The 25,826-nt window shown below is 43.8% G+C and overlaps 1 protein-coding gene across 3 annotated transcripts in view; it reads right to left on the bottom strand.

Annotated features, from left to right (window-relative positions):
- The window catches only part of Mdn1 (midasin AAA ATPase 1), a 127,061-nt gene that overhangs the window by 20,616 nt on the left and 80,619 nt on the right, over positions 1-25,826 (bottom strand). For all 3 annotated transcript variants that reach the window (XM_038347377.1, XM_038347378.2, XM_038347379.2), the window contains exons 60-84: positions 24,806-25,020; positions 23,937-24,324; positions 23,276-23,385; positions 21,764-22,472; positions 19,396-19,557; positions 18,986-19,259; positions 18,201-18,436; positions 17,539-17,634; positions 16,891-16,985; positions 16,396-16,517; positions 15,914-16,060; positions 15,358-15,467; positions 14,610-14,683; positions 13,964-14,156; positions 12,606-12,768; positions 11,622-11,768; positions 10,757-10,883; positions 9,759-9,864; positions 9,015-9,130; positions 7,269-7,745; positions 6,839-7,065; positions 6,273-6,440; positions 5,960-6,138; positions 5,024-5,185; positions 1,272-1,409 (exon numbers count right to left, since the gene is read on the bottom strand). In XM_038347377.1, the coding sequence (XP_038203305.1) occupies positions 1,272-1,409; positions 5,024-5,185; positions 5,960-6,138; positions 6,273-6,440; positions 6,839-7,065; positions 7,269-7,745; positions 9,015-9,130; positions 9,759-9,864; positions 10,757-10,883; positions 11,622-11,768; positions 12,606-12,768; positions 13,964-14,156; positions 14,610-14,683; positions 15,358-15,467; positions 15,914-16,060; positions 16,396-16,517; positions 16,891-16,985; positions 17,539-17,634; positions 18,201-18,436; positions 18,986-19,259; positions 19,396-19,557; positions 21,764-22,472; positions 23,276-23,385; positions 23,937-24,324; positions 24,806-25,020 (4,941 nt within the window). The remainder of the gene's footprint in view (positions 1-1,271; positions 1,410-5,023; positions 5,186-5,959; positions 6,139-6,272; positions 6,441-6,838; positions 7,066-7,268; positions 7,746-9,014; positions 9,131-9,758; positions 9,865-10,756; positions 10,884-11,621; positions 11,769-12,605; positions 12,769-13,963; positions 14,157-14,609; positions 14,684-15,357; positions 15,468-15,913; positions 16,061-16,395; positions 16,518-16,890; positions 16,986-17,538; positions 17,635-18,200; positions 18,437-18,985; positions 19,260-19,395; positions 19,558-21,763; positions 22,473-23,275; positions 23,386-23,936; positions 24,325-24,805; positions 25,021-25,826) is intronic.

Below are 25,826 nucleotides of genomic sequence, written 5' to 3'. Positions count from 1 at the left end.
ATGGCAGTTCACAACTGCCCCATAACTTGAATTCCTGGGTACTCAAGGCCATCTTTTGGCCCTTGGGGGCACATACATACATGAGGCAAAACCTCCAAATACACAAAGAAAAATATCTTAAAAAACATTTATGTTGAACTTAAAAAATATTAGGTTGAAACAATGTTTGCAATGAATTGTACTTTTCTATTAGTTTCTCATCATTTAAATCTTAAATTATTTCCATTCAGAAAAGTGCCTGCCTTATGAATGTATTATATTAGAGAAATACAGAAAAACTGAAATAACAAGAAAAATAATTTTGGACTGATTTAAAAAAAAAAAAAAAGGTGCCAGAGAGTGATAGCGCCCTTAATCCCATCACTTGGGAGGCAGAGGCTGGTGATCTGAGTTCCAGGCCAGTCAAGGCTACAAAGCAAGACCCTGCCTCAAAATAGTTGTAATTTTATCTTTGATATAAATTTATGATTTAGATTAGAATAGTGGCAAAGAGAAATAACGTCATATTACAGATGACGACTCGAAATGGCCAATAGTAGGATACATGTACACGAGACAGATACACTACAGAGCACCACAACAATGTCCACGCATAGGGACATTATTTATAATTCTCTGGCATCTGCATGTGTGCTTACATGTGCATACACACAATAAATAAATAAAGATAAAATAACATTACATAAAAAAAAACACAAAACCCCCACAAAGTTTCCTTGTTTTAGATTATTATTTTAAGATAGGATCTCATAGTCCAGCTTGGCCTAAAACTCACTATATGGTAAGGATGAACCTCTTAGCCCTCCTCACAAATGCTAGGGTTAAGGGCATAGATCGCTACACCTTGGTTTTCAATGTAAAAGACAAAATATATTATTGGCCAACACTGTTTGATTTAATAAACACTTGTAATAACCATTTATTTTTAGTCTTAAAATTCCTACTACTAGGACTGGTGGGGTTTGCTCTCAAGGATCACAGCTCATTCCCTGACCCCTCTACAAAATAAAAAGTAATTTAAAATTAAAACCAATTGTCTTTAACCCCCAAAATACTCTGCACCTCCACATTTAAAAACAAATTTTCAAGGTTGTTCCTTCCAAAAGTAATAATTGTAGCCAGTGGCTGAGCTGCAAAGGTCCTGTGGCCTTCAGGTTTATATTTCAAGATCCACCCCAGTTCCATGTCACTAGGCCTGCACAGAGCAGTCTGCGGCTATAGTTTGCTAGACACTGAAGAGGAGTCATCTTAAGCAAGCAGTGTGAACCTACCTGTTCCTCATTTTCTATCTGGTCACTCACATCCTTCATGCCCTCACCATCTCCGATCCCACCTCCCTCGTAGTCATGGAATTGCGTTGCTCCCTCTCCTGCTGAATCTTCCATCAATTCTTTAGGTAAGCAAAAGCCCTGAAGGGGAAAAGATTGAGCAAATGCTGTTATAATCCTGTTGGAAATGCAGGAGATCTTTGACCATCTTTCCATCTGGAACTGGCAGGGATCATGCCGTTTCACAGCTTGACATCGTTAAGACTTTAGCTTTGGAGAGGTCTCTAGCACACAGTAATGTTAAGTCGCCAACACAAAAACATGAACGAAATGTATCAGGATAGTTAGGGTGGTGACTTAGGAGCAAACCACTACTAACCCAGAGCAGATAGGAAGGCAGAACACATCTACTAAGGAGAAGAGACAGGCTCAGTTATGAGTAAGCAACAAAACTGATTCATGTACAAAGAAGCTTGTCAAGAAAGTACTAAAACTAATGGCTGTCCAGAAACTGTACATAACAAAACATGCTATTGGTCACCCCAAGGATAAAAAAGCAGGAAAAAAAAAAAAAAGCACAAAAAGCACACACACACACACACAAAAAACTGCCAATGATCAGAGATCCAAGATGAACAATACCAACTTTGCTATAATGAAACGGTTTTCTGTGGTCTCAAATGTTTTAATCTGATTTAATTTCACCCTGTGTCTAATCTACATTAACGTCCAGTACCATGCAGAGAAGCTGTGTGTTTTGGACACTTAAGCACACTTAACTTCAAGATGTGTATGTTTTCAGAAAGCTGCCTAAAAATGCTCAAATATTTTCCTGCTGAACTACATATCATTTTACACACACACTGGTTTCTCTGTGTGCCTCTGGCTGGCTTTGAACTCAGAGATCGGCCTTCCTCGGCCTCCTGAATGCTGATATTAAAGGTACGTGCCACCACTGCCGGCTTTGTATTTTCTAACACTCATTTACGTCTGTGTGTATATGCGTGTGTGGAAAGGTAGCTGTATACTTCTATAATGTATGTGTCGGAGGTCAAACTTGCAGGAATTGGTTCTCCTTCTACCACATGGGTTTCAGGAATTCAAGTTAGGTTGTCAGGCTTGGTGGCAAGTTTCGTCACCTCCTGAACCATCTTACCTGCCTCTGAGCTACATTATTTTAAAAGAGGTGTGTTTAGATACAAGCAGGCAGGAGATTCAGATGCCTTTGGCAGAGTATACCACTACAGCAGCTCTAGTCTGGACGGCCACCAGGCCACCATGCTGCATGGAGCTCAGGCCAAGGCCTGTTAGCAGACAGACAGAGATGGACATCAAGACATCTTCTACCATGCACATACTATCTTTTGTAGAGTTTTCTTCAAGTAACGACAAAGACAGAAGACAAATACTTATTCTTTGGGATATGAGGCCTCAGGACAGCTTCTCATTCTTTAACTCAAGCATTTTAGAGACTAAGACTATTTAAGCGTTTACAAGTCCAGACCCCTATTCTGTTTATAATTTCCTACCTCGTTTATACTGTACTTAGTTGAAGAAATCTCAGAATACTAACAAAGAAATCAAAGAAAAAATTTAAAGGTCATTTGAAGGTGGTGCTCATGCAAACACTCAAGTGCAGTCAGATGTACTTGGGAAAAGTATCCAACTTGAGTCCAAGCTCTGTATCTCTACACTGCGCCACGGCTCCTGAATCTCACTGTCTCTGAATTAAAGGCAGGTCTACAATCTTTACAATTTTGCTGCTTTTCACAACAGTGCTTGTATCTTTAATGGAAGAACTTTCTTGTCTCTAGCACCAAGAGCCCCTCCCTTTTTAATCATTTAATCATTTAACTTCTTTTTTTCATTTTTTTATTGATATTTATTGGGCTCTACATTTTTCTCTGCTCCCCTCCCTCCAAGGTCCCCATGCTCCCAATTTACTCAGGAGATCTCTTGTCTTTTTCTACTTTCTACTTCCCATGTAGATTAGATCTATGTAAGTCTCTATTAATGTCCTCATTGTTGTCTAAGTTCTCTGGGATTGTGGTTTGTAGGCTGGCTTTCTTTGCTTTCTGTTAAAAAAACCACCTATGAGTACTTGTGATAATTGTCTTTCTATGTCTGGGTTACCTCACTCAAAATAATGTTTTCTAGCTCCATCCATTTTCCAGCAAAATTCAAGCTGTCGTTATCTTTTTCTGCTGTGTAGTACTCCACTGTGTAAAGGTACCACATTTTCCTTACCATTCTTCAGCTGAGGGGCATTTAGGTTGTTTCCAGGCTCTGGCTATGACAAACAAGGCTGCTATGAACATAGTTGAGCACATGTCCTTGTGGCACGATTGAGCATCCTTTGGGTATATACCCAAAAGTGGTATTACTGGGTCTTGAGGAAGATTGTTTCCTAATTTTCAGAGAAATCGCCACACTGATATTCCCACCAGCAATGCAGAAGTGTCCCCTTTCCCCACAACCTCTCCAGCATAAGTTGTCATCAGTGTTTTTGATCTTGGCCATTCTTACAGGTGTAAGATGGAATCTCAAGAGTTGTTTTGATTTGCATTTCTCCGATAACTAAAGATGTTGAACATTTCCTTAAGTGTCTTTCAGCCATTTTAGATTCCTCTGTTGAGAGTTCTCTGTTTAGGTCTGTACTCCATTTTTTTTTATTGGATTAGGTGATCTTTTGGTGTTCAATTTCTTGAGTTCTTTGTATATTTTGGAGATCAGACCTCTGTCTGATGTGGAGTTAGTGAAGATCTTTTCCCATTCTGTAGGCTGCCGTTTTGTCTTGTTGACCATGTTCTTTGCTTTACAGAAGCGTTTCAGTTTCAGGAGGTCCCATTTATTAATTGTTTCTCTCAGTGTCTGTGCTGCTGGGGCTATATTTAGGAAGTGGTTCCCTGTGCCAATGCGTTCAAATGTACTTCCCAATTTCTCTTCTATAAGGTTCAGTGTGGCTGGCTTTATGTTGGGGTCTTTGATCCATTTGGACTTTGAGTTTTGTGCATGGTGATAGATATGGGTCTATTTTCATTCTTCTACATGTTGATATCCAGTTATGCCAGCAACACTTGTTAAATATGCTTTTTCTTTCCATTGGATATTTTTTTGCTTCTTTATCAAAGATCAGGTGTTCGAAGATGTGTGGATTGATATCTGGGTCTTCTATTCGGTTTCATTGGTCCTCGTGTCTGTTCTTATGCCAATACCAGACTGTTTTCAGTACTGTAGCTCTGTAGTAGAGTTTGAAGTCAGGGATAGTGATGCCTCCAGAAGTTCTTTTATTGTACAGGTTTTGGCTATCCTGGGTTTTTTTTTTCTTTTCCAAATGAAGCTGAGTACCGTTCTTTTGAGGTCTCTGAAGAATTTTGCTGGGATTTTGATGGGCATTGTGTTGAATCTGTCATAATCTAACTTCTAACAGCTGTAAGGATCTACCTTGTAAATCAAGCTCAAGAGATATCTAAAGACTTCATATCAACAGAGACAGAAGGGTGACAGAAGAGAAGCCAGCGGCTTTTAGACAGCCCCTTTGGTCAAGGAGGTTTCCAAGTTTTAAGACCTTAGTGGAAACCTGCTTAGCAATCAGTTTTCAGACACAGCCCTAAATCCCAAGGAGATAAACCAGCTAACCAGCTCCTGGGATTTCTGACAGTCCACCATAAACGCCCAGCAAGCCCCACAGAGATGTGAATAAGTATGAGTGTGTGTGTGTGTTTTCCATGACATTCCACACTGACAGTCCTTACCTTCTGGGCGAGCTCTGTGAAGATCTGGGCAAGCACAGAGAGCAGCTTGGCAGTGCTCCGGTGAGTTGCCAGAGACAGGGTCAGGAAGAAGAGGATGAGGTCTGAGAAGCTGCAGAGCATGGGTACCAGGCGCACTAGCAAGCAGCAGGACTGGCTGAAGACCTGAGACAGACAATGCCCAATTACACTGCTGAAGAGACATTCCCTCCCGGAGAGATGAGATGTTCTAATTAGACAGTGGCCGTGCCACACGACTTGGGAATGTGCTGAAAGTCATCCATTATAAGTCACATGTGCTTTAACCTCATCTCCTAGCTCAAAGACTTTTTCTTATACACATTTATAAACATTCACTGTATGTTCTCAGCCAATCCTTTAGCTAGTTAACAGCATCAACACCATCGTCATTATTACTACTGTTACTATTATTTTTGAGACAGGATCTGACCCTGTAGACTAGGCTGTCTTGGAACTCATCAAGTAGGCCTGCCTGGCCTTAGATACATGGTGGTTCTCTTGCTTCAGTTTCCCAAGTGCTGGGATCATAACACACAGCATTATTATCACTGCCTCCTAACATGGGAGCTGGGAATCAAACCCAGATCCTCTGATAGAGCTATGCACATTCTTAACCACTTACACACCCCTTCAGCCCAGCATTTTATCTTTTTAAAAAAGGATTTATCAATAAATTTTACTAACACACCAGAGTTGGCCCTAGATGCAATGACACAGAAGAACAATGACCTATAAAAACAAGTTACTCCTTACTGATATAGTTTATACTCAGGAGCACGTGATGGGGGAAGTGACAGACACAACGGGCGTTCTGGATGGCCAGCAGCTCGGCATCTGTCAGAGTAAAGGGCTAGAACTCTCGGCCACTCTCCTCACCTACTCTGAGGAGCACGTAGTCTGCCACAAGAAGCTGGTTACCTTGTGCTTGGTTGTGCTACCGTCCTCGTTGTAGGACTTCAACCTCTCCAACAGCTCAGAGACAGAAGAAATTATTTTCTGGACGTGTAAAGTGCTCACACTGGCCCAGAAGTCGTCCTCTAAGAGCTTCGTTAGATGTCCTGGCTGCAGTCTCTCGAAGACTGCCTCTTCTTTCATTTCTAGCAACACAAACAGCAAAACAAACCTTTTCAAGTCTCTACTCATCAAGTCCATGTCTAGCATCTGCCTTTAGTTAGCCAAAGAAACAAGCCATCAATTAAGGTCAGATCAACTCTAAAGTTGGCTCGCGCACCTGCAGACACACCAGCCTCTTCCTGTGGTCTCTTTCCAGCGGTGCTGTCTTCTGTCTTCTGCCCGCTTCTTTCTGCCAGGCTCTGGATGGTGCAGAGGACAGCCCGGATGGCAGCTTCTACTTGCTCTGCGAAGTCTTCCACAAAGCTGTCCTCCAACATCTGGTTTTCTAGTAAGGAACACGGTACACAGCAAAGCAGAATATCGAGTCACACTCATTGAGAAATGGCTGCAAGTAAAGTGCTCTACTATTTGCTTGTCACTACGTGAAGCTGTGATGGAGCCAAGCACGAAAAGGCAGATTCCTTGTCTGTTAAACCTATGAAGCCATCATTTTATTTCAATGATACAAAAATCAAAAAACAAAAACAAAAGTAAAACACAACCTAATAATAGTTCTGGTGGTGAGTAGAAACTCTGAGGCATTTCAGGTTAATTCAGGCGAAGGGAAGCAGTAACGGATGAGTGAGCCTGTGCTCCTCTCAGGCACAAACCTCTATCAGGACAGAAGATGTCATCAGGAAAAATCTGGATTAATCTCCCAGCACCACAGCTCTGAGTCCTCACCTCCTTGCCCGTGTGACACGAACAGGCGTGCTTTCCAGGCGGAGAAGTCGTCTACGGCCTGAGTAACTTCTCCTCTGAGGTACTCCAGGCTGTCCACTAGTGCCATCCGTGAGTCCGTCTGCTCCACCTCTATCCCTGGAGGAATGAACAAGGACTCCAGGCCTTGCAAATGTGCTGACACTTGGGACAGGCAACTCAGCCCAGACGAACAAACTTCAAAATCTTCCCTGCGATAGAAATAGCACAGTGTTGAAAGGAAGGGTTACAACACCTACTCTCCTCTCCCTCTAACAAACAAACTCGCTGTCTCTCAAAGGTTACAGTCAGATGTCACAAAGCACCATGTAGGTTTGCTGAGTAACAGGACTCAAGCACAAGTTTCTTCATGATTTTAGCCAAGATTGAAGTCACGCAGGAGAGACACACTTACCAAGTATGAAAGAGGGTCTCACAAGACTGCTGTCTGATTTTGTCAACACCAGTTTTCATAGTTTTAATGGTTTTCAGTAGCTCTGCCAATCTTGCAGTTGACTGTTGCCAAAGTCGATCTGGTTGCCGCATCTGGCAAGCAGGTGGTAGCTGACTTGTAGGTACTGGGGATGGGTAGTTCTGATCAGAGGGAAGTAAGTTTGCTCCTGATTCTGGTCCCTTGGCACCCATTCTCTCCAGGCGAGGCGCAGAAGGCTGCTCCTGCACTGGAGCGTCACTGTGGCCGTCAGTCGGGTCTGCACCGGGACAGCACTGCAAGAGCCAGGAGAGCTGCTCCACCAGAATCTGGCTCTGCATGGCCAGGTGCTGCAGTCGTTCTGTCCACTGCTGCACACTGTCCTGGGGTGGGAAGGCCACAGGATAAGCGGTGGGTCCAGCCAGCCTGCTGTCAATCTCCTCTACACAGCTGAGCAGGTTCCTGTGCAGGAAAACGTGGGCAAAGAACAATGGCATCTTCAGCCTCGCCACCAGGCTGTTTGTAAAGAGTGTAGAGTGGAGCTGCAGGCGGCTTCCCGCCGCCCTGCTCTCGGCCACCAGCTAGCTTAAAACCCGAAATAATTACACGGAAACTGTATTCTTTTAAACACTGCCTGGCCCATTATTTTCAGCCTCTTACTCACATCTTGACTAACCCATATCTAATAATATATGTAACACCATGAGCGGTGTCTTACCGGGAAGTTTCTAGCGTACGTCCATCTTGGGCTGGAGCTTCATTGCGTCTGGCTTCTCTCTGAGGAGAGGCACAGCGGTCTGCCTAACTTAAGAGAGGCGTGGCTTCTGACTGAGCCATCTACCTCACTTCCTTCTTCCTGTTCTGTCTACTCCACCCACCTAAGGGCCGGTCTATCAGATGGGCTAGGCAGTTTCTTTATTAATTATCCAATGAAATCATCAGATAGATAGAAGACACACCTACAAAAGAGTGAATCTGTGTGTTTCTGAGAAAGCGTGCTTTCTCATGTAATTAAGAAGGGCTAGGGATGTAGCTCAGTGGGAGAGGAGCAGTTCACCAGGAGGGGCCAGGATTACACTTACACACACAGACGGGCTGGAGGGGTCATCTAAGTATGTGAGAACAGGTAAAAATCTATTGAAATGTCTCCCCAAATTAAACACGTCCTACAGTCTTTCAGGAAAGGCATCAAAACCCATGTCATTATCAGTTGAACCTTATCTGCCAGCCACCTAACAGCCACAGCGCTGCAGTGACTTCAACCCTCTCTGCCTTGCAAATGTACTACTCTATTTTGCTAAATAAGCCCCAAAGAAGTGAGCAAAATAAACCGAGTACAGTTTTGAAATATTGTCTCTAAGCCAAGAATACACTCAAGAGATGCTGACAGTCTTCCTAATGTCCTCATCTTTAATTATCTGGGGAAATCTAGAAGCCTGATAGAGGCAGACCTAATCCCATCCCAAAGACTGGGAAGCCCTGCGACCAAAACCACAACCCTGACCATCAGTGAATCCACAGTGAAGGTCCTCATTCCAGACCCAGCTCACAGAACTCTTCTTACTGTTTTTGCTGGGCCCTGAACTCGCGCCAACAAACCGCTTTTCAGCAGTCTATGCATAGTGCCTGGCACCAAATGAAGCAGTAGTGCTCAAAGAAACTCTACCGATCTCTCTGGGCTCCAATCCACTCCAGAGAGCGGAGGCTAGTCCTCTCAGCACATGAACATACCTGAGGATGATCCACTGCTCAGTCAGTGTGGTCAGGGAGCGACGTTGTCGGATGAGCAGCTTCATCAAGTGCGCTGAGAACCCTTTACACCTGTCAACATTACCCATGCCCATCTCCTGGCAGAAGGAAGAGAAAAAGCATGCTGAAGGCACTGCTGATAACCCCTGTCCTCCTCACACATGCACCAGAGGGTCCATCAGAAATTATTTCTTCCTTAGAAAAAATTATAACTTTAATTGTTTTGCCTGCATATATGTATGTGCACCATGTACATGTCTGGAGGTCAAAAGAGGAGACATCTGGTATCCCGGAACTGGAGTTACAGACAGTCATGAGGCACCATGTGGTTGCTGAGAACTGAACCTGGGTCCTTCCTAAGAGCAGCAAGTGCTCTTAACCACTGAGCCACCTTTCCAGCCCCTAAAAGCTATTTTGTGAAACCCAGGACCTTATACACATATAGTGTGTGTGAGCAGCAGCGCATCGTGTCTTCCAGCAGTGGCCCTCAGACTAGCACTGACATCCATGAGGAGGAATGAAGTATAACACCAAAAACTGGGCAGACGTGGTCTGTTCTCAACTCACGAGAGTTAAGTGGTGCTCTTGGCAAATGTGGTGGAACTTACTCTAAGCTGTTCTAGGACCACACTAAATTACACTCATTTAAATTTAACCAGCTTGTTGTCTGATGAAGATGGCGACACGGACAAACAGAGCAGATGCTTTCCCAGCCCGTAAGTCTACCTTGACAGGAGCTGCTAGGGCTGCAGTAAGCCTGGTGTGCCGTGCCAGAGAGCGATAAAAATACTTCTGGCACCCATCCCACAAAGATGAAATTTCTGTGAGGAGCCTAGAAAAGAAATCAAGCAACTTATTGTATTAAACCACAACTGCCCACTGAAGATCCCAAGGACTCAAGACTTCTGAGTATACTGGGTATAAGCCAGAGTCAACAACTGAAATCAATGTGTCCAGGAGCAGGGTACTTAGCACTGGAAGCATCACTGGCAAACAAGCAGCAGAAAATGTCTGTTTTCTCCAGTGACAGCTTTATAAACTAACTTGATGATGGAAGGCATGTCTTATGCAACTGACGTGAACAGACAAAGAACTAGGGATGGACATGCACAAAATGCTAGCAAGGCAGGAACAGCTTAACATGGGGCCACACAGGTGCTAGAGAATATAATAAACAGGAAAACATGTGTCCTGTCGAAAGGAGAGGGACAACTCACACTCTGTCACATGGAGACCAAAATGAGACTGCAAGCACATTTGGAAATTATCTTGAAAAGCTGTAACTCTAGGAAGCTGCTATACAACTTTCCCCTTTACAGTGTTGTTCAACTCAAATTTAAAGTCCCACAAAGACAATGAGCATTAAAACACATGCAGATCACCTAGGGACCTCTTGGTAGGTAACAAGACAGACAGCTCTGTCTCAAGGTGTTCAGTATTTTAGAACTCACACACAAGCAGAACCCATGGCTTCTAAGAGATCCCCAGCTGTAAATTGAAGTCAAGCGAGCAGACATCAGGGAAGCCAAGGACATGGGGTGAGGCTGCAGGCCAGCAGCGAAGCACACACTTAGCACCGCAGACCAACAGCAGGGGGCAAACACACGAAGGACAGGCAGAGGAAAAGGAACACTTAATGCATTAGGTACTAGATCCTTTCGTAACTGTCAACTCTCTTGGAAGTTTAGTGACTTCCTCAATGAACAATTTAAAAACCAACCAACCTAGAATCGGCCTCCTGAGTGCTGCTGACTATAGACAAGGCGCTCTTGAGATCTAATGGGTGAAGATGAAGCAACTCTTGAGGACTTTTTGTACGGGCCCAGGCAAGGCCTTTTCGATACGACAGACCTAGGAAATCAACAGCACTCATTAAAGTAAAGTAACTCAGCGAGAAAAGGATATCCCCCCAACGCCCCTCTAGTCAAAGTCAGTTTGTGACATGTTATCCCCAGAAACTTGTAGCCAGGGGTGACAGTCCATGCCTATGATCCAGCCCGTGGGGGAAAGGGGACCGGGAGGAGAGAAGGGTCGATCATGAGTGTGAGGCTGACTTGGACTATGCAGCAGTAAAGAAATGCACCAACTAAAACAGGATCAGCCCCTGCGTTTTAACACGATTCCCCAAGTGACTCAGATGCTGAAAAGCACTGTTCTCTACCGGTAACAGGGAGTAAAAACACTACCAAAACCAGAAAATATCAGTTCTAGGTACGGCACCACAAAACCTGAAAGGTGTGGGGACCAGCAGTTCATTGCAGCACTCTCCTATGTGTGCCTGCAACTCTCAGAACAACACTCCACAACTCTGTCCAGTGCTTTGTTCTGTTTCAGGAATGTCTCCCCAAATCACCCATGTCACCACTGCCCCCAGGCTGACTACAGGAGCTGGGGATAAGTCTCAGCGGGTAAGAGTATTTGCTGTTCTTCCTGATGACCCCGCGTTCAGTTTCAACTGTCTGTAATTCCAGCTCCAAGGAAAGAGACGCTCTTCTGGTCTCCATTAGTACCCGCACAGATCATGTGTGCACGTGCACAGCCTAAAACCTGAAAATAAACACTTTTCAGTGTCTCAGGAGCAGCCCTTACCGATTTGTGCAAGGTGTTTAAAGAGATCCGATAGAGCGCGATGCTTCCGCATGAGAATGTGCTTGGCTTCTGACTGCTGCTTCTCTTTCTCAGCAGAGGGCTCCACACTTAAGCTCTGCAACTCACTTACAGAAGAAACCACTTCTTCTGTAGGGAAAACATAAAATCCCGAGGCCTTATTAACGTGTGCACGTTTGCTCTATGTCTAGGAGCTCCTGGGGCATGGGGGCTACGGTAAGTACCGTTCCTCTTTCACCTGCACTCTTAAGAGTTCCTAGCATTTGGCAAATGTTCAATGAATTGTTTGAACTACACTTGTAAAAATGCACGGAAATGGGAACATAATGTATTTCTTAAAAATAAACCAAACCAACAAACCAAAGAAAAACCAAAAAAAGACAAAACAAAACAAAAAACCCCACAAAACCTATTTTTGAGTACCAATTGTGTAGCTCATTATACCACGAATTTTAATCATCCAGGAGAATTTCTGATAATTGTATTCCATTCCTTCCCTATAGTTAGTATAAGCTAAATGCTCTTTTAATCTATGCAACTTTAGAAGCACTTATCTGTAGTTCTAATTCATTTATTTATTTCGTTCTTTTGAGACAGGGTTTCTTTCTCTGTATAATAGACAAGGCTGGGCCTGATTCATCAGCCTCTGCCTCTGGAGCGCCTGGTCTACGGCTTCAGTTCCAGGACAGCCAAGGCTGTTACAAAGAGACACCCTGTCTCAGAGAGAAAAGACTTTGCATGTGAAGACAGAAGGATGAAATTAAGATCCTCTACATTATTATCGTCTCAGCCTTTGGACTTTGATTTTTAGCACACTTGTTTAAATAGTGTACAAGATGTCAAAAGAGACACAGGTCCCATATTCCCAGCCATCATGGGCAGTGTGTGTGTGTGTGTGTGTGGGGGGGGGGGGGGGGAAGGGCCGGTAGAGTAAGTCTCACTTTTGCCCTGGCTGTGGGCACTCACCAGTGAACTGGTCAAGGCTTTCCACTAGGTAAGGTAGGGGGCTCTTCTTCATAAACACCAGGCATATTTTCTTCATTCGCTTTGAGAGTTTCGGCAAGCGACACAGAAGCTCTCCCTCCACAGACAAAGGACCAGCGAGCTGATACCGCTCTGTAAGGGAAGCCTTTGAGACAGTACAGGTTAGTTCCCTACCAAGAAACACAGCAACAGTCACATCCTCCCTTCTTTTTTTACTTTCAAAACAGGATTTCTCGGTATAGCCCTGGCTGTTCTGGAACTTGCTTTGTAGACCAGGATGGCCTCAAACTCACAGAGATCCGCTTACTTCTGCCTCCCTCCTTGTCCAGCAAACATAAAATCATCATCTCAGGAATAGATATAGCACATATACATGGATGTTTAGAAACCTGAACTTTTTTTGTATGTGGATGACCTAGCATGTCGTAAGGTTCTACCCTAACAAGATACAAAGAACAGTAAGACTGTGGTCATCATGGTACCAAACCCATGTGTGCAGGTACAAATCAGGCAAATGGGCTGTGTATCCCTATCCTCCTGGTCCCAAGGACAGTTCACAGGTGCTGAGGTCAAATATCAATTAAAGGGAACACTTCATCCACTGTGGCACATTTTCGTCACCAGCACCCCAAGCCTGAAATCCATATGTTGTCACCATCAGCAATCAGTGTGGCAGCAGAGAGTTGATAGTCTACAGAAATTTGCCAGCATATGGAGATATGAGCACTTGTTACTATACTTATCCAATGATTCTAAAATAGCTCAGCGACCTCATTGGTGACTTTGTGAACCCCAGGATGGGAAGCTCAGAAAGATTCAAAATGAGTACTCTCTGGAGCAATGCTCCTCACACCCAAAGATAGGTGGTGGGAGCAGCCACCTGACAGCAACCACTTCAGAGCTCTGTTGCTTGCATTTCCAGAAATTTTGCACACCATCTCAAACATGTTGGGGCAAGGAACCACAAGCAAGCATTTACAGCGTGAATCAGCAGGCACTGAGCAGCTTCCTCATCTAACTGCTCCGCTCCACTTTATTATCTGTAAATGTATTCATGTGTCCAGATGCAATCAGGTCACAGAATTTTTGGGAGAGTTGATTCTCTTTCTAACCTTTATGTGGGTTCCAGAGATCAATCACTTTACCTGCTGAGCCAACTGACTGGATCGTGTTTTCTGCCTAATTCTGTAGCATGGTCAGGCAAACAAGCAAACGCTATATAGATCCAAAGAAGAAAATCCCAAAGGCATTCCTTGTCTGGTTCCCAGGTCATCTCTTAACCAGAAAGATCCTGTTTAACTGCCTTGGGATTAAACATGCAGCATCCCATGGACTAGTACCTGGTATGCTGTTGGCTGTGCTAACAGGGTCTCCCTCAGTGCCCTGTTCAAACTCTGAATGGGCGATGTCTCAGTTTCCTTTGCTGGCTTTGGCAAACAGTCAGGATGTTCTTCCTTGCTGCTCTCTATCAGACAGGACTGACAGGGTTCATTCAGGACAGCTTCAAATTTCTTCATGTATTTAAAGAGGGTTCTGATCTCAAGCAATAACAGATATAGGGTTAAAAACACACCATTGCAAGGGAATTTGAAAGCAAAGAAAGAATTATAATGCATACATATACACATATATAATATCTTTTATCCTTTATAGTTATTCTGATCTCCTTAGGTATTCATAATTATTTTGGATTTTTAGGAGAAAATATATGCCAAATATTGTTACCCCACCTCTTCTACAAGAGGACGTGGAAGCCAGCCACAAAGGGGTTGCTTTGCTCAAGATAACCAGCTGGTAGGTGGTAGAAGACCAGCCCTCTGGGCACACAGCCTGCTCTGCCGAAGGCATACATTCTTCCTGCATTTCAATTGTGTTCGTGGAAGCATAGCGCAGTGCAGGCTGGCAGAGGAAACATTGTGGTCTTTGCAGCCCACCCTACAGAATTGTGGCTTGAAAGGTTACTCCCGGTTTTAGAAGAGAGATTACCTATGTGTCTTCTCCACAGACTGTTTGATAGACCAGAAGCTAACATCATTCCACTTTGATATCTTCACAAATTCCTGAAAGACAAAGGAAGACCAGGAAAAGGCTTTTATAAAGCTTTCATCTCCGTTTCTCCCTATGTTACCTACTTGTCAAAGGTCGGAGGCTATTCCATTCCAAACACGGTGTTCGGGAATACATAGAAAACTAAAAGGGGAACCATGTAATTGCCTCAATCAATGAAAAAATGATGATCGCCAGGCGGTGGTGGCATATGCCTTTAATCCCAGCACTCAGGGAGGCAAAGGCAGGGGTATCTCTGTGAGTTCGAGGCCAGCCTGGTTTACAGAGCTAGTTCCAGAACAGACAGGACTGTTACACAGAGGAACCCTGTCTTGAAAAACAAAACAAAACAAAATGATGCCCAATGGTGATACTACCACCAATAACTCATCTGGTAGGCACTCTCCGGCTTCAAGATCACCATGTCAGCCAGGGTCCTCATTTCAGCGCCGGCTATTCAGTCCTACTCTTCGCTGACTCTCCTTGCCCTAAGGCACTTCATGGCACATGTCCCATGTAATCTGGCACACAGACTTCCCTGTGGTAGCTCTCTAATAAACGTCTGTGGCCTCTTCCCTTTGTCTCCTGCCTCAGTCTTCAGTCTTATAATAATCAAAGAACAGTACTAAAGAAAAGGATGGGCTGATTTTGTTCTCTCAAGGGTAATTATGACAGTTACTAATCTTACTTTAAGTTCTTTCTCTATGGGGGAGCGAAGTTCCACAATTTTAGCTTGGACTGGGTCAAGAAATTGCTTGTAAAAATGGTACAAATTCCACAGAACACTGCAAAGTGAATCTGGAAGAAATGAAAAAGGAAACAAACATAGTACATTCACAATATTGCTTCTGGTGCCAGCCTGAGCCTTCTCCATTACCCATGCCATAAAATTATAGCACATTCCAGAGTCAGATTTGTTGTAACGTATCTGAGCTCAGCACTCCTCGAAACTGCAGGTTGCTGCCGTGTTTTCATTTCAACTTCTAGCAGATTCACTGCCAGAACAGATCATCTACTGACAACCTCTTCTTTATCTAAAACTCAAAAATCAAGACACTATGCCTCAACTCTAATTAATATAAATTTATACTTTATTTATAGTAGTGATGACTTAATTCCTGATATCAGCAGTTTTTACACGGGGCTTACTATGCAGCAAGCTCTAGGCAAGCCACGGCTTCATAGTTAAGCCAAGTCTCAAATAAACGAACAGTACATGGTAAATGAGGGGGAAAAATCCTCACCTTTTCCTTCAATTTGTGGCATCAGTAAGACATGACAATGGAACACCAGTAACATCTGGAGTCGGACATGGAACTCTCCCAGTGAAGAGCCTTCAATAAATGCTTGTAACGTGCTGACCAGCAACATCAGGGTCATCTGCTTGTCATCTTTAGAGTCAAAGAACAAAACATACATGTGCCTTTAACCATCCCTCCCGCCCCTAAAACGCAGGCAGTGTACCACGCATCAAAGGAGGAAGGGCATTAAGTAGGTACCACACCAAACTGAACAAAGATTGTGGTTACAGTGACTGACTTCCACATAAAACCTGTATGTAAGTTATGTATTAAATGTACTCACTGCGAATTATAAAACATTAGTATGAAGCAGCTTCAACTCAAGCATGCTAACTACTAACTTACACCGAGTTAGTTCCTAGACATACAGAACGGCATAACTTTATGACTGGTTCTCTAGAGCCCACAAAGGTCACCTGCCTTACCTTCCTGCTCCTCTGTGCGTTCCTGCATGTGCTTCTCCAGCATCTGATAGATGGAGAACCAGTGCTTGGTAGATTTCTCAGTGTGGCGTCTCATGGCATTATCCAAACTCATTGACCAGCAACTGACCGGGGTGGGGGTGGGAGATAGAGACATTTAGGTAAATCCAGTTGAAATCATAAATTTACAATGTAAATGCTCACTTTTTTGAGGAGGTTGGGGGGGGGGCATCCTCACTATGTAGCCCTGGCTGACTTCAATCTCACAGCAAACCTGTCTCTGCCTCCAAAGTGCAGGAATTAAAGATGTGCACCACCACAATAGCAAAAATCCACCATTTTTACAGACTGTCATGGAGAAGCCGTTCAGTTTGCTATCTTAGAATGTATGGCCTGCTAAAGCTTGGCTTTAAACGCCATGATTAAAGCACACCCGTAACTGCCATGTGGTACACATGAACTTGGGGGGGGGAGGTGGGAGGGGGTAAGGCCACTTACTTCAGTTCCAGTTTACGCCACCGAATGATCATCTGAGTTACTAAATCAAGATGTTTCCGGAGAGACAATGCTCGACTGGCATTCTCCTCCCAATCCTAAAGAAACAATGACCTTTCATTGCCATTATTCAACCCTTGGTTACTTCCCCCACCTTAGTAACACCTTAAATTTTCCTTAAGAGAAGACTATTGGACCCATAACTTTCACCAATCACAAGTACAGAATCCCACTGTGACATCAATCGCCACCGTATTACAAGCAGTCATGTGCTACAACACAACAGAGTCAAAGTCAGAGACAGACAAAAGCAGAGTTTGTGACCGTGTCAGAATTCCTGCTGCTGGCTTTGATCCTTGAACAAGTCCACCTGACTACTTTCTGTCAAGTGGGCAGACAGCAGACAGTGTGGAGGCTGTGTGGGGATGGAGAATGATCACAGGCTGTCACTGTCACCACACAGTGAGTTCCTTAGAGTCCTGGCCACCAGGCCCCACCCTCCAAACTGGCACCAATCTCACCTCCACTTAAAGACCAAAAATCTTCATCTTTCTCCAAACCAAATTGTACCCTTTTGTTTTAACATGAGTGTCAAAAGAGAAATCTTGTCAAAATACCAAAAACTAAAACAAGGAAAAGAAATCATCTTACTTGTGCCTTTGCCAGAAGGATTTCTAAGCCATTCAGTAGCTTTGAGATGGGACTGGAAAGTGGGAAACCACGAATTCTGTCCATTACAACGAGAAGCTTTAAAAAAGAAAGAAAAAAAAGAAAAAGATTTGGGTATCTGTGTAGAACTGCCAGCGACTGGCTGAAGAGTCCTGACAGGACGATTTACTCTATGTTTCACAAGTACCTATAAAAACAACTGTGGAAGAAAACTTTCAGAATGGGGAACCTCCCCCCATTCCACCCGAGACATGCTTTCTCTGTGGAGCCCTGGCTGTCCTGGATCTCACTTTGTAGACCGGCTGGTCTCAAACTCACAGAGATCTGCCTGCCTCTGACTATTGAGTGCTGGGATTAAAGACATGCACCACCACTGCATGGCAAGGAAATCTTTTATAAATTGTATTATTTGGAAATAAGACTGATTCTGACTTTATTATTCCCTATGTTAAGAGCTACTGTAAAATTTGCTGAAACTGGCATGTTTACCCTATTATTTGAGGAAGGTCTTACTTGGTTAGAGGTAAGCCTTTGTGTCTATGTACAAATATGCAAGTCATCATCACTGGAGACAATTTGAGACCACATCCTATGGGCAAATTTAGGTCCTTGGATAATTCACTCCTCCTAGCTGGCTGCACTACCTGTTGCAGTACAGGGTGTTCCGGCCAGTCCTCCAGCAACCGACTGACAGCTTCTGAAAAGCCTTGGAGCACAGGTTGGCACTGCCGGGCTTCTGCCACATTGGGGTGCTGGTAGAAATCATAGGGCCCGTCAGGCTTCATCATCAGGTCTGAGGATGCCTCCCCATACAGAGTGTTATAGGAGAGAGAGCAGGCCAAAAGCTGACTGCCCAGGAGCTGCTCATTCAGCTCAACTCCTGTGAAGGTAACAAGATCATGGAAAGTCAGTGAACTCAGTAAGATTGTTTAACAAGAAGTTATAAAGATGTCAGAAACAATGAACTAACTGGGACTAAAGCCTCTTTCCAATGGAGTAACTGGAAGTTTCATGTCAGAAACATCATGCAAGCAACTGATGTCAAACCAGATTCCGTGAGTTGCAAAGAATTGCTGAGTTCCCAGATTGTTTTAAAAAATATATGAAGTTAGAGACAAATAACATATCTCAATGTGAGGTACTGAGGTTGTACTCTTAGCATCATATAAAATAAACAACCAGAGAAAAAGTGGAAACAATTCAAGAAAAAACAACACACAAATCAAGTCCATATCTTTTCTCATAGGCTACTAATGAAAATCTGTACTACTGTAGACTTTTAAATCAAGTTTTTAATTTTTTAAGCTATGGGAACTAGGAACAGGAAACTAAATGAAAATGGCAATTTCATTATCTTAAATTGTTCCAGAAATAGCAAAATCATCTACTCATTTTGATTTCCCAAGAACATTTACGAGAACTTCCATACCCATCAGAGGGTAGAAGTATGTCACCAGAGATGCTCCTGTCTGATAGCAAGATAGAAACAGGCTGAGATAGTGTTTTGCTTCATGTGGTGGCACAGTCTGTTGGTACCAAAGGGACCGTGCAAAGCTGAGGCACAACTGTTGATGTATCAGCATCACTGCCTGCATTGAACTCTGGGACAGGAGAGCTGGGTCTGTGGCTTCCTCCTCCTCTTGCCCTTCTGACGCTCCTTTTTTCTCCTCTAGAGTTTGTTCTATCAAAATATCTGCAAAGTCCTAAACAGCAATAGAACAATGAATTTGATTACAATCTGCAGAAAATGGAGAGGCGTATGAACGGTCAAGAGAACAAACAGTGCCATTACTCCTGAAACAATGAATGCTAATACAGCCACAGAGCATAACCCGCTACCTTTTCATGCAGTGGGAAGAGTTTTCTGAGCTCAAGTTCTTCCTCCTCCTCCTCACTCAGGGCTGCCCTGCAACTCCGGCTTCGGTATCTGTACAGGCTATTCTCTTCTGCTGCCTTCTCTTGGGCTATGCGCTCCTGTTCATCCCACTCATTGATGATCTCCTGAAAGGTCATACGGGCAGAAAATGGAAGCATTCACAGGACCACAGACAAGATTCATCAATCTTGGCTTCCCACATGTATGAAGGTACTAAGGGCCCAAAACACAAGGCAACAGCTAAGAAACAAAGCCCCATGTAGCAGAGAGCTAACGGGCTTTTGTTCAAGCTGTGGTCACCATCATTTTCCTGGTTTCTGCACGCTACAGTTTCAACACTCTACAAGTGTGCTACAGTACAGCTAACCCTAGTATACTTTTTGTTCAAGGGGGTGAGGGAGTGGACAAAGAATGCATTTAGTAGGCACTTTAGCAAGCTGGCCTAGGGTTCAACATCAGACTATGCTAGACACTTCCTGAATGCCCTGCTGTCTCAGATTTTAGGTCCTTAAATTGGCAAAAACTATAAACAATGATAGGCAGAGGCTAGAGCAGTCTAAGTAGTAGGTTCCAGGCCAGCTAGAGCTACAGTGAAACCGTCTCCAACAACACAGGTGTATTAAATGAAGGAAACCAAGAATCACATGTGCTTTTTTCTTGTTGTTTAGTTTTCTTTTTTATGTAGGTCTTTTAAAATTACAATTTAATTAAATATGAACAGATGCTTTGCTTGCCTGCATGCCTGTGCACTGGGCGTACCTGGTGCCCAAAGAGTCCTGAAAGAGGGAGAAGGGTCCACTAGAACTGGAGTCAAGGATGATTATGAGATGCCACATGAGTGCTGGCAATCAAACTCTTAACTTCTGAAGTATCTCTCCAATCCCTTCTTTTCTTTTTTTCAGATAAGTCTCATGTATCCCAGGCTATCCTCAAACTCTTTACCTAGTGCAGCTGGATTTCTCCTGATCCTCCTGCCTCTACTCTGTAAATGCTGGAATTAATTAGGTGTGTGCCCAGGTATTGCCATCAAATATTTTTGAGGGTTTAGGAAATAGTAGGTGTCATTAAAGAAAGATAATTAAATTAAAAGCCTAAGAAGTAGAATTTAATATTTATGTTTTTAAAGATTCAATTTTTATGTGTTAGGATATTTTGCCTATATGCATGTATATACACCATATGCATGCCTTGTGTCCTTAGGAGGCCAGGAGAGGGTATCAGATTCTCTGAAACTAGAGTTACAGGCAGTTTTAAGAGGCACATGGGTGCTGGGAACCAAACCAAGATCTTCTGGAAAAACAGCTAAGCCCATATTTATTTAATTTTTAAAGATAAAGAGCTAGAGCTAATGGATTTGAGACAGGTGAGCCACGAACTGGTTGAGGTCAGGATAACTCTTGATCTTCGTGCTGGAATGACAGGTCTGTATGTAAGCGCCCTGGTTAAGAAGGTACTAAGGTACTAGGTCCTACGGTGTGCTGGGCCAGCACAACTGAGCTACACCTTCAGCACAGGTTTAATTTTTGTCCTATAATCCTGTTCTTAGGGTATCCAAAGATGCAAGACTATTTTCTATGAGATTTACTGTTTTTCCCTCCAAAGTAGTAAATAAAATATTAACTATACAAAGTAACTTAATGGACGCACAGATATGAGAAAATCAGTGAGGAAATAATACAGATAAATAATACAGCAAGTAGGAGTAATTACCCAGTGCCATCAGGGTTGAATACTAAGCAGATGGACTCACTGGTGCCTTGCTGTGTGTCTTACAGCTCTAGCAACCTAAGATTAAGTATCACACTCCATGCACAGCACAGAATTGATCCTGAACAGCATATTCTTTTAGTTGCTGAGTATTAGGTCACTATACTATAATATTAATTTCTTAACAAGCTATTGTTACAAAGTAAAATCTATAAATTTGAGGTATATTATTTTTAAAAAATGCTTATAATACACACCACAAAGGAGGGCCCAGTTAATCTTTTAAAAGATTGAAGGGAGCTGGGCAAGCTTGCTAAGCTGGTACATACCTGTAACCTAAGATTTTAAGTGATAAGGTAGGATAGGTGTCACAAGTCTGAGGCTAGTAGTCTGAGCTACATAATGAGTGCCAGGGCAGTCAGAATACCCAAGATCCTCAAAAAAAACCAAAAAAAAAAAAAAAAAAAAAAAAAAAAAAAAAAAAAAAAAACCAAAAAAAGCACAGCCCCTGCCCCCACCTACTATACACACTTTGTAATCAATAGAGACAAGGGAAGCATCGGATAAAAACCTACTTCCCAACCATTCTCTAGCAGCAGGCAGTCCTCTTGGCAATAGGCTTACTTGGCATAGATGTCTGAAGAGCAGCAGGGCCCTCTGATCCAGCTCGCCTTTGTACAGCACATGGGAACGCAGGTAAAGGAGAGCGTTTATCAGTAACTGCTCCCGGGTCGGGTAAGCCTGCTGCTGGCTCTTGCCTTCTCTTTCCTTTCCTCCTGAGCGCTTGACCATCAGTTTCTCCAGACCTTGCAGAGCTTCCACTGAGTTCACAGAGCACAAAGCATCTGCATGAGCATGATAGGTAGGGAAACTGGGGCCCACAGACGGGAAAGCCAGCACAGCCATGGCCAGGGCCCCCAGATTTTCTGCACAGATCACACTGCTGTGGAGGGAGGCATGGACTTCAGATGCCACGAGTCTCATGCCATGCTGCAACTGCAAGACGGATGCCTGCAGTGGGGTAACGGTGTCGGGATACAAGGCATACTCTTCTACCAGTCGCTTCCTAAACTGGTGATGTGACTGCTGCCAAGAGGCCTCCTCCTTTAAAAGGTTCTGGAGCACTTGAGCAGACCTTGATCTGTCTGCGTGGAGGGCCTGAAGGAGTCGCATGAGCAGGTCCTGAACGGCAGTGACCTCGGCGATGCTAGTGACATAGTGGTGGATCTCTTGTACCAAGGACTCATAACTGGGCTGGTGGGGTCTGAAGGCCTGTTTTTTTGACAGGCTGTGAACTACATTCTCCAGCTGACTGATCCTTTGGGGAAGTAACCTGAAGGAAAATTAACACAACATACAAATGCTGTTAGAAGAGCAGCGAATCTGGATTGGGCCCTCAAATTGGGAAAGACAATGAAGACATTAGCTAATAAGAACTGTGAGGGTAATATTAGCAATGATAATGAGATTGGGTAACATTTTAAGCATTCATGGAGTACCACACATGTTTGAAAAGTACTTTCAATACATCTCATCAAAGCCTTGCCAAGGCTCACTGACCAGGTTGATGCAACAATGTGCCTTTGCTATTATGGACACAGACTGGATGGCATTAGGCAGGTTTCTCTGTGTTGCTCCGGCTGTCCTGGAACTCACTCCACAGACCACTCAAACACAAGAGATCTGCTTGCCTCTGCCTTCCTAGTATTAGTATTAAGGGCACCACTATCTGGCCTTTAATAGCATTAAAAATATTTATCTTTAATTGTGTGTATGTATGTTGTGTCTGTGTGTCTATATATGGGTATGTTCACTTAAGTAAGGTGCCTGCTGAGGCCAGAGGCATGAGGCATCAAGATACCCTGAAGCTAATTATAGGTGGCTGTGAGCCTCTCAATGTGAGTGATGGGAATCAGGTTGGGTCCTCTGCCTGAGTAGTACACACTCTTTATCATTACGTCATCTCTTCAGACCAACCTTCAGCATCTTTTCTCTCTTTTTGAATATACCTTCTTCCTGACCACAATGAACGATCTGGAGCTATATCACCACCACATTAACATAACTGCAATACAGTAGCCAATCTCATACTACCTTTTCTACCTCTCACCCCCAACACACACTCTGCTGCCTTACCTGATGTGTGGATGAGAGTGGCTGATAATCATTTCGTCTTCCAGGTCCCTTCCAGTCTGTAGGTGGGACAACAGGTTCCGGGTCTTCCACTCACACTGCAGCTGGCATAACTAATGGAAAAGCAAACAACAAATGGTCTTCTGTGGCCACAGCAGCGACCATGCACATGAGGACAATGTCCTGAGTGTGGCAGAACAGTCAGATGGACAGGGATCTGAATGACCCAAAGACCTGGGCCACTCGACTCAGAACTGTTAGGCAGAAGAAACTGTATTACTCATACCACAAAAATATTAAGTGTCTACCTACAGCTGCCTAACTTTCATCCTCTATCCGCTCCTCTTCAAAATACAGTACATGTATCTCTCTTAGTTTGTTAGTTTCTTCAGTTTGTTTGGATGTTCAAGTGGTAGCAAGGGCTGTATTATTTGAATTACACTCACAATCTCTAGGGTCTAGGGACAGTATTCCATTATTTCTCTGACAATGCCCGTTTCCTCTCTGCTAAGTCAAGTCAGATATCTTAGAAGAAAATGCAGTCATTACAAGACTCTTGAGAACTCTCCCCACTCTAAACAGCCTTATAGGGCATAAAGGAGTAAGTCATACGCAAATTCAATGAGCCAGGGCAACCCAGCCCAGGCTCTCCACCTGCCCTTACCTCCTCTTGGGCATACTTGAGTTTGTATGCCTTCTTCACTGCAGGGTCGAAACGTGCGTGGGGAAGCCAAGTCTGGATCTGGAGTAAGCCAAGGCTCACCCAGAGTCTCCCGCGCCGGGCTGCTTCAGGGAGGTTCTGCTTACTCTCCACTTCATCAGAAAAGTAGTGCAGAGAGGCGAGCAAGAGGCAGAGAAGTTCTTTGGGCAGTGCCTCCTGACCACCCATGTTCCCCAGAGTCTGCTCCACGTGTTGGAAGGCCTGGCTGTCTCCAAGCAGCAGCCGTTCACAGTTCTGCATGTACTTCTGCTGCTGGTGCACGGGAAGCAGCTCTGTGAGGCCGAGCAGGTGCCAGCACAGCACCAGCCCCTGGAGCCGTGAGTCTGTGCGTCTGTGGGGACACACAACATAGCACTTACGGAGGCAGTGACTCACTTCAGGAACTATTAACCACAGACTGTTATTATTTAAAGGTAAATTGCTCATGTAATCTTGCATGATTTTCTATTTATAACCTGTTGTTTCCTTTTTTTTTTTTTTTTTGACAGGGTTTCTCTGTGGAACAGTCCTAGCTGTCACGGACCTCCCTTTGTAGGCTGGTCTTGAACTCACTGAGATCCGCATGCCTCTGTCTCCCAAGTGCTGCGTGAGATTAAAGGGATGCACCACCACCACCACCCGACGGCTCAAATATTCTTAAAATCCCGGAATCAAACGCACAGTAGCCTGTTATGGATTGCAAGCATGTTAATCTATACAAAAACTCCCCTCACCTTCCTTCATTTACCAGAAGGAAGTTCTGAATGAGCCCTCGCTACACATGGTAGAAAGCAGACAACAGCATTACAGACTATTTCCAGTGGGAGAAATACCTGAATTCAGCTACTGAAGGCACAGACATGTTGGTCCACAGCAACGAGCGGATGTCCTGGAGCTGCTGGGCTCTCTCAACCCACTCTCCCAGGGTGACGTGTGAGGAAGACAGGAGGGGCAGGCCGTTTATGTCCCAGTGGCTTGCTCGGCTGCTGCTTGTTAACACACTGAAGCAACACTTGGAAAAAACAGCTCTGCAGAGGCTGCCGGGGCCCTGAACCACAAGAAGAGAACCAAGTAACTGAGAGATAGAAGTGGACAAAGGAGACAGGAGACATAAGGGGCGACATGACACCAAGTCTGTCAATGTAAGACAGAGATAGCCATCCACAACAAGGGTCACATGGTCAATACATGACAGAAAAAACCAGTACATCCCACACGGCTCTTGAGAATCCATAAGCTTTATCATCAGAGACTTTGCGAGAGGTTTTGTAAAAGCCATTATTAATTAGCCTCAGTTACAACAAAAATACCGAAGACATAAAAAGAATTCCATGAACATCTATAGAAATAAAGGTGGCACTTCAAATAAGACTAGACAGGATGCATCATTTATAGACTAAGAGAAAAAGCTGCTTTCCAAACTCAGAAAGCAAGACACACAGATAAGGTGGCTGGAAAGACAGACAAGTAGCAAAGAGCAGACTCATTTCCTAGCACCCACAATAGCTCCCAAATGCTTGGAGCTCCAGGTCTAGGGAGGCAGACATCCTCTGACCTCCTCACACGGTCAACTCACGCTGGCAAACACACATGCACATAATAAACAAATGAACAAATAAATGAAAAGATATACTGACAAAATTAAATGTAAAACAAGGACACAGGAGAAAATGGTAAATCATTTTTACCCTACAACCGATGAAAGAAGTCATTTTTAAGTGTTTAATGTAAAAGACAGAAAAAATGAAAGAGACTGGCATACCTAAAATCATTAAACTGAGTGTCACGAAACAATCAAATCTTACAGACCAATAAAAATCCAGAAACATACTTCCAGCCATACTGGGAAAGTAT

The sequence above is a fragment of the Arvicola amphibius genome, chromosome 11, assembly GCF_903992535.2.
Source record: "Arvicola amphibius chromosome 11, mArvAmp1.2, whole genome shotgun sequence".
NCBI lineage: Eukaryota > Metazoa > Chordata > Mammalia > Rodentia > Cricetidae > Arvicola > Arvicola amphibius.
This window is presented reverse-complemented; position numbering and strand designations above follow the sequence as displayed.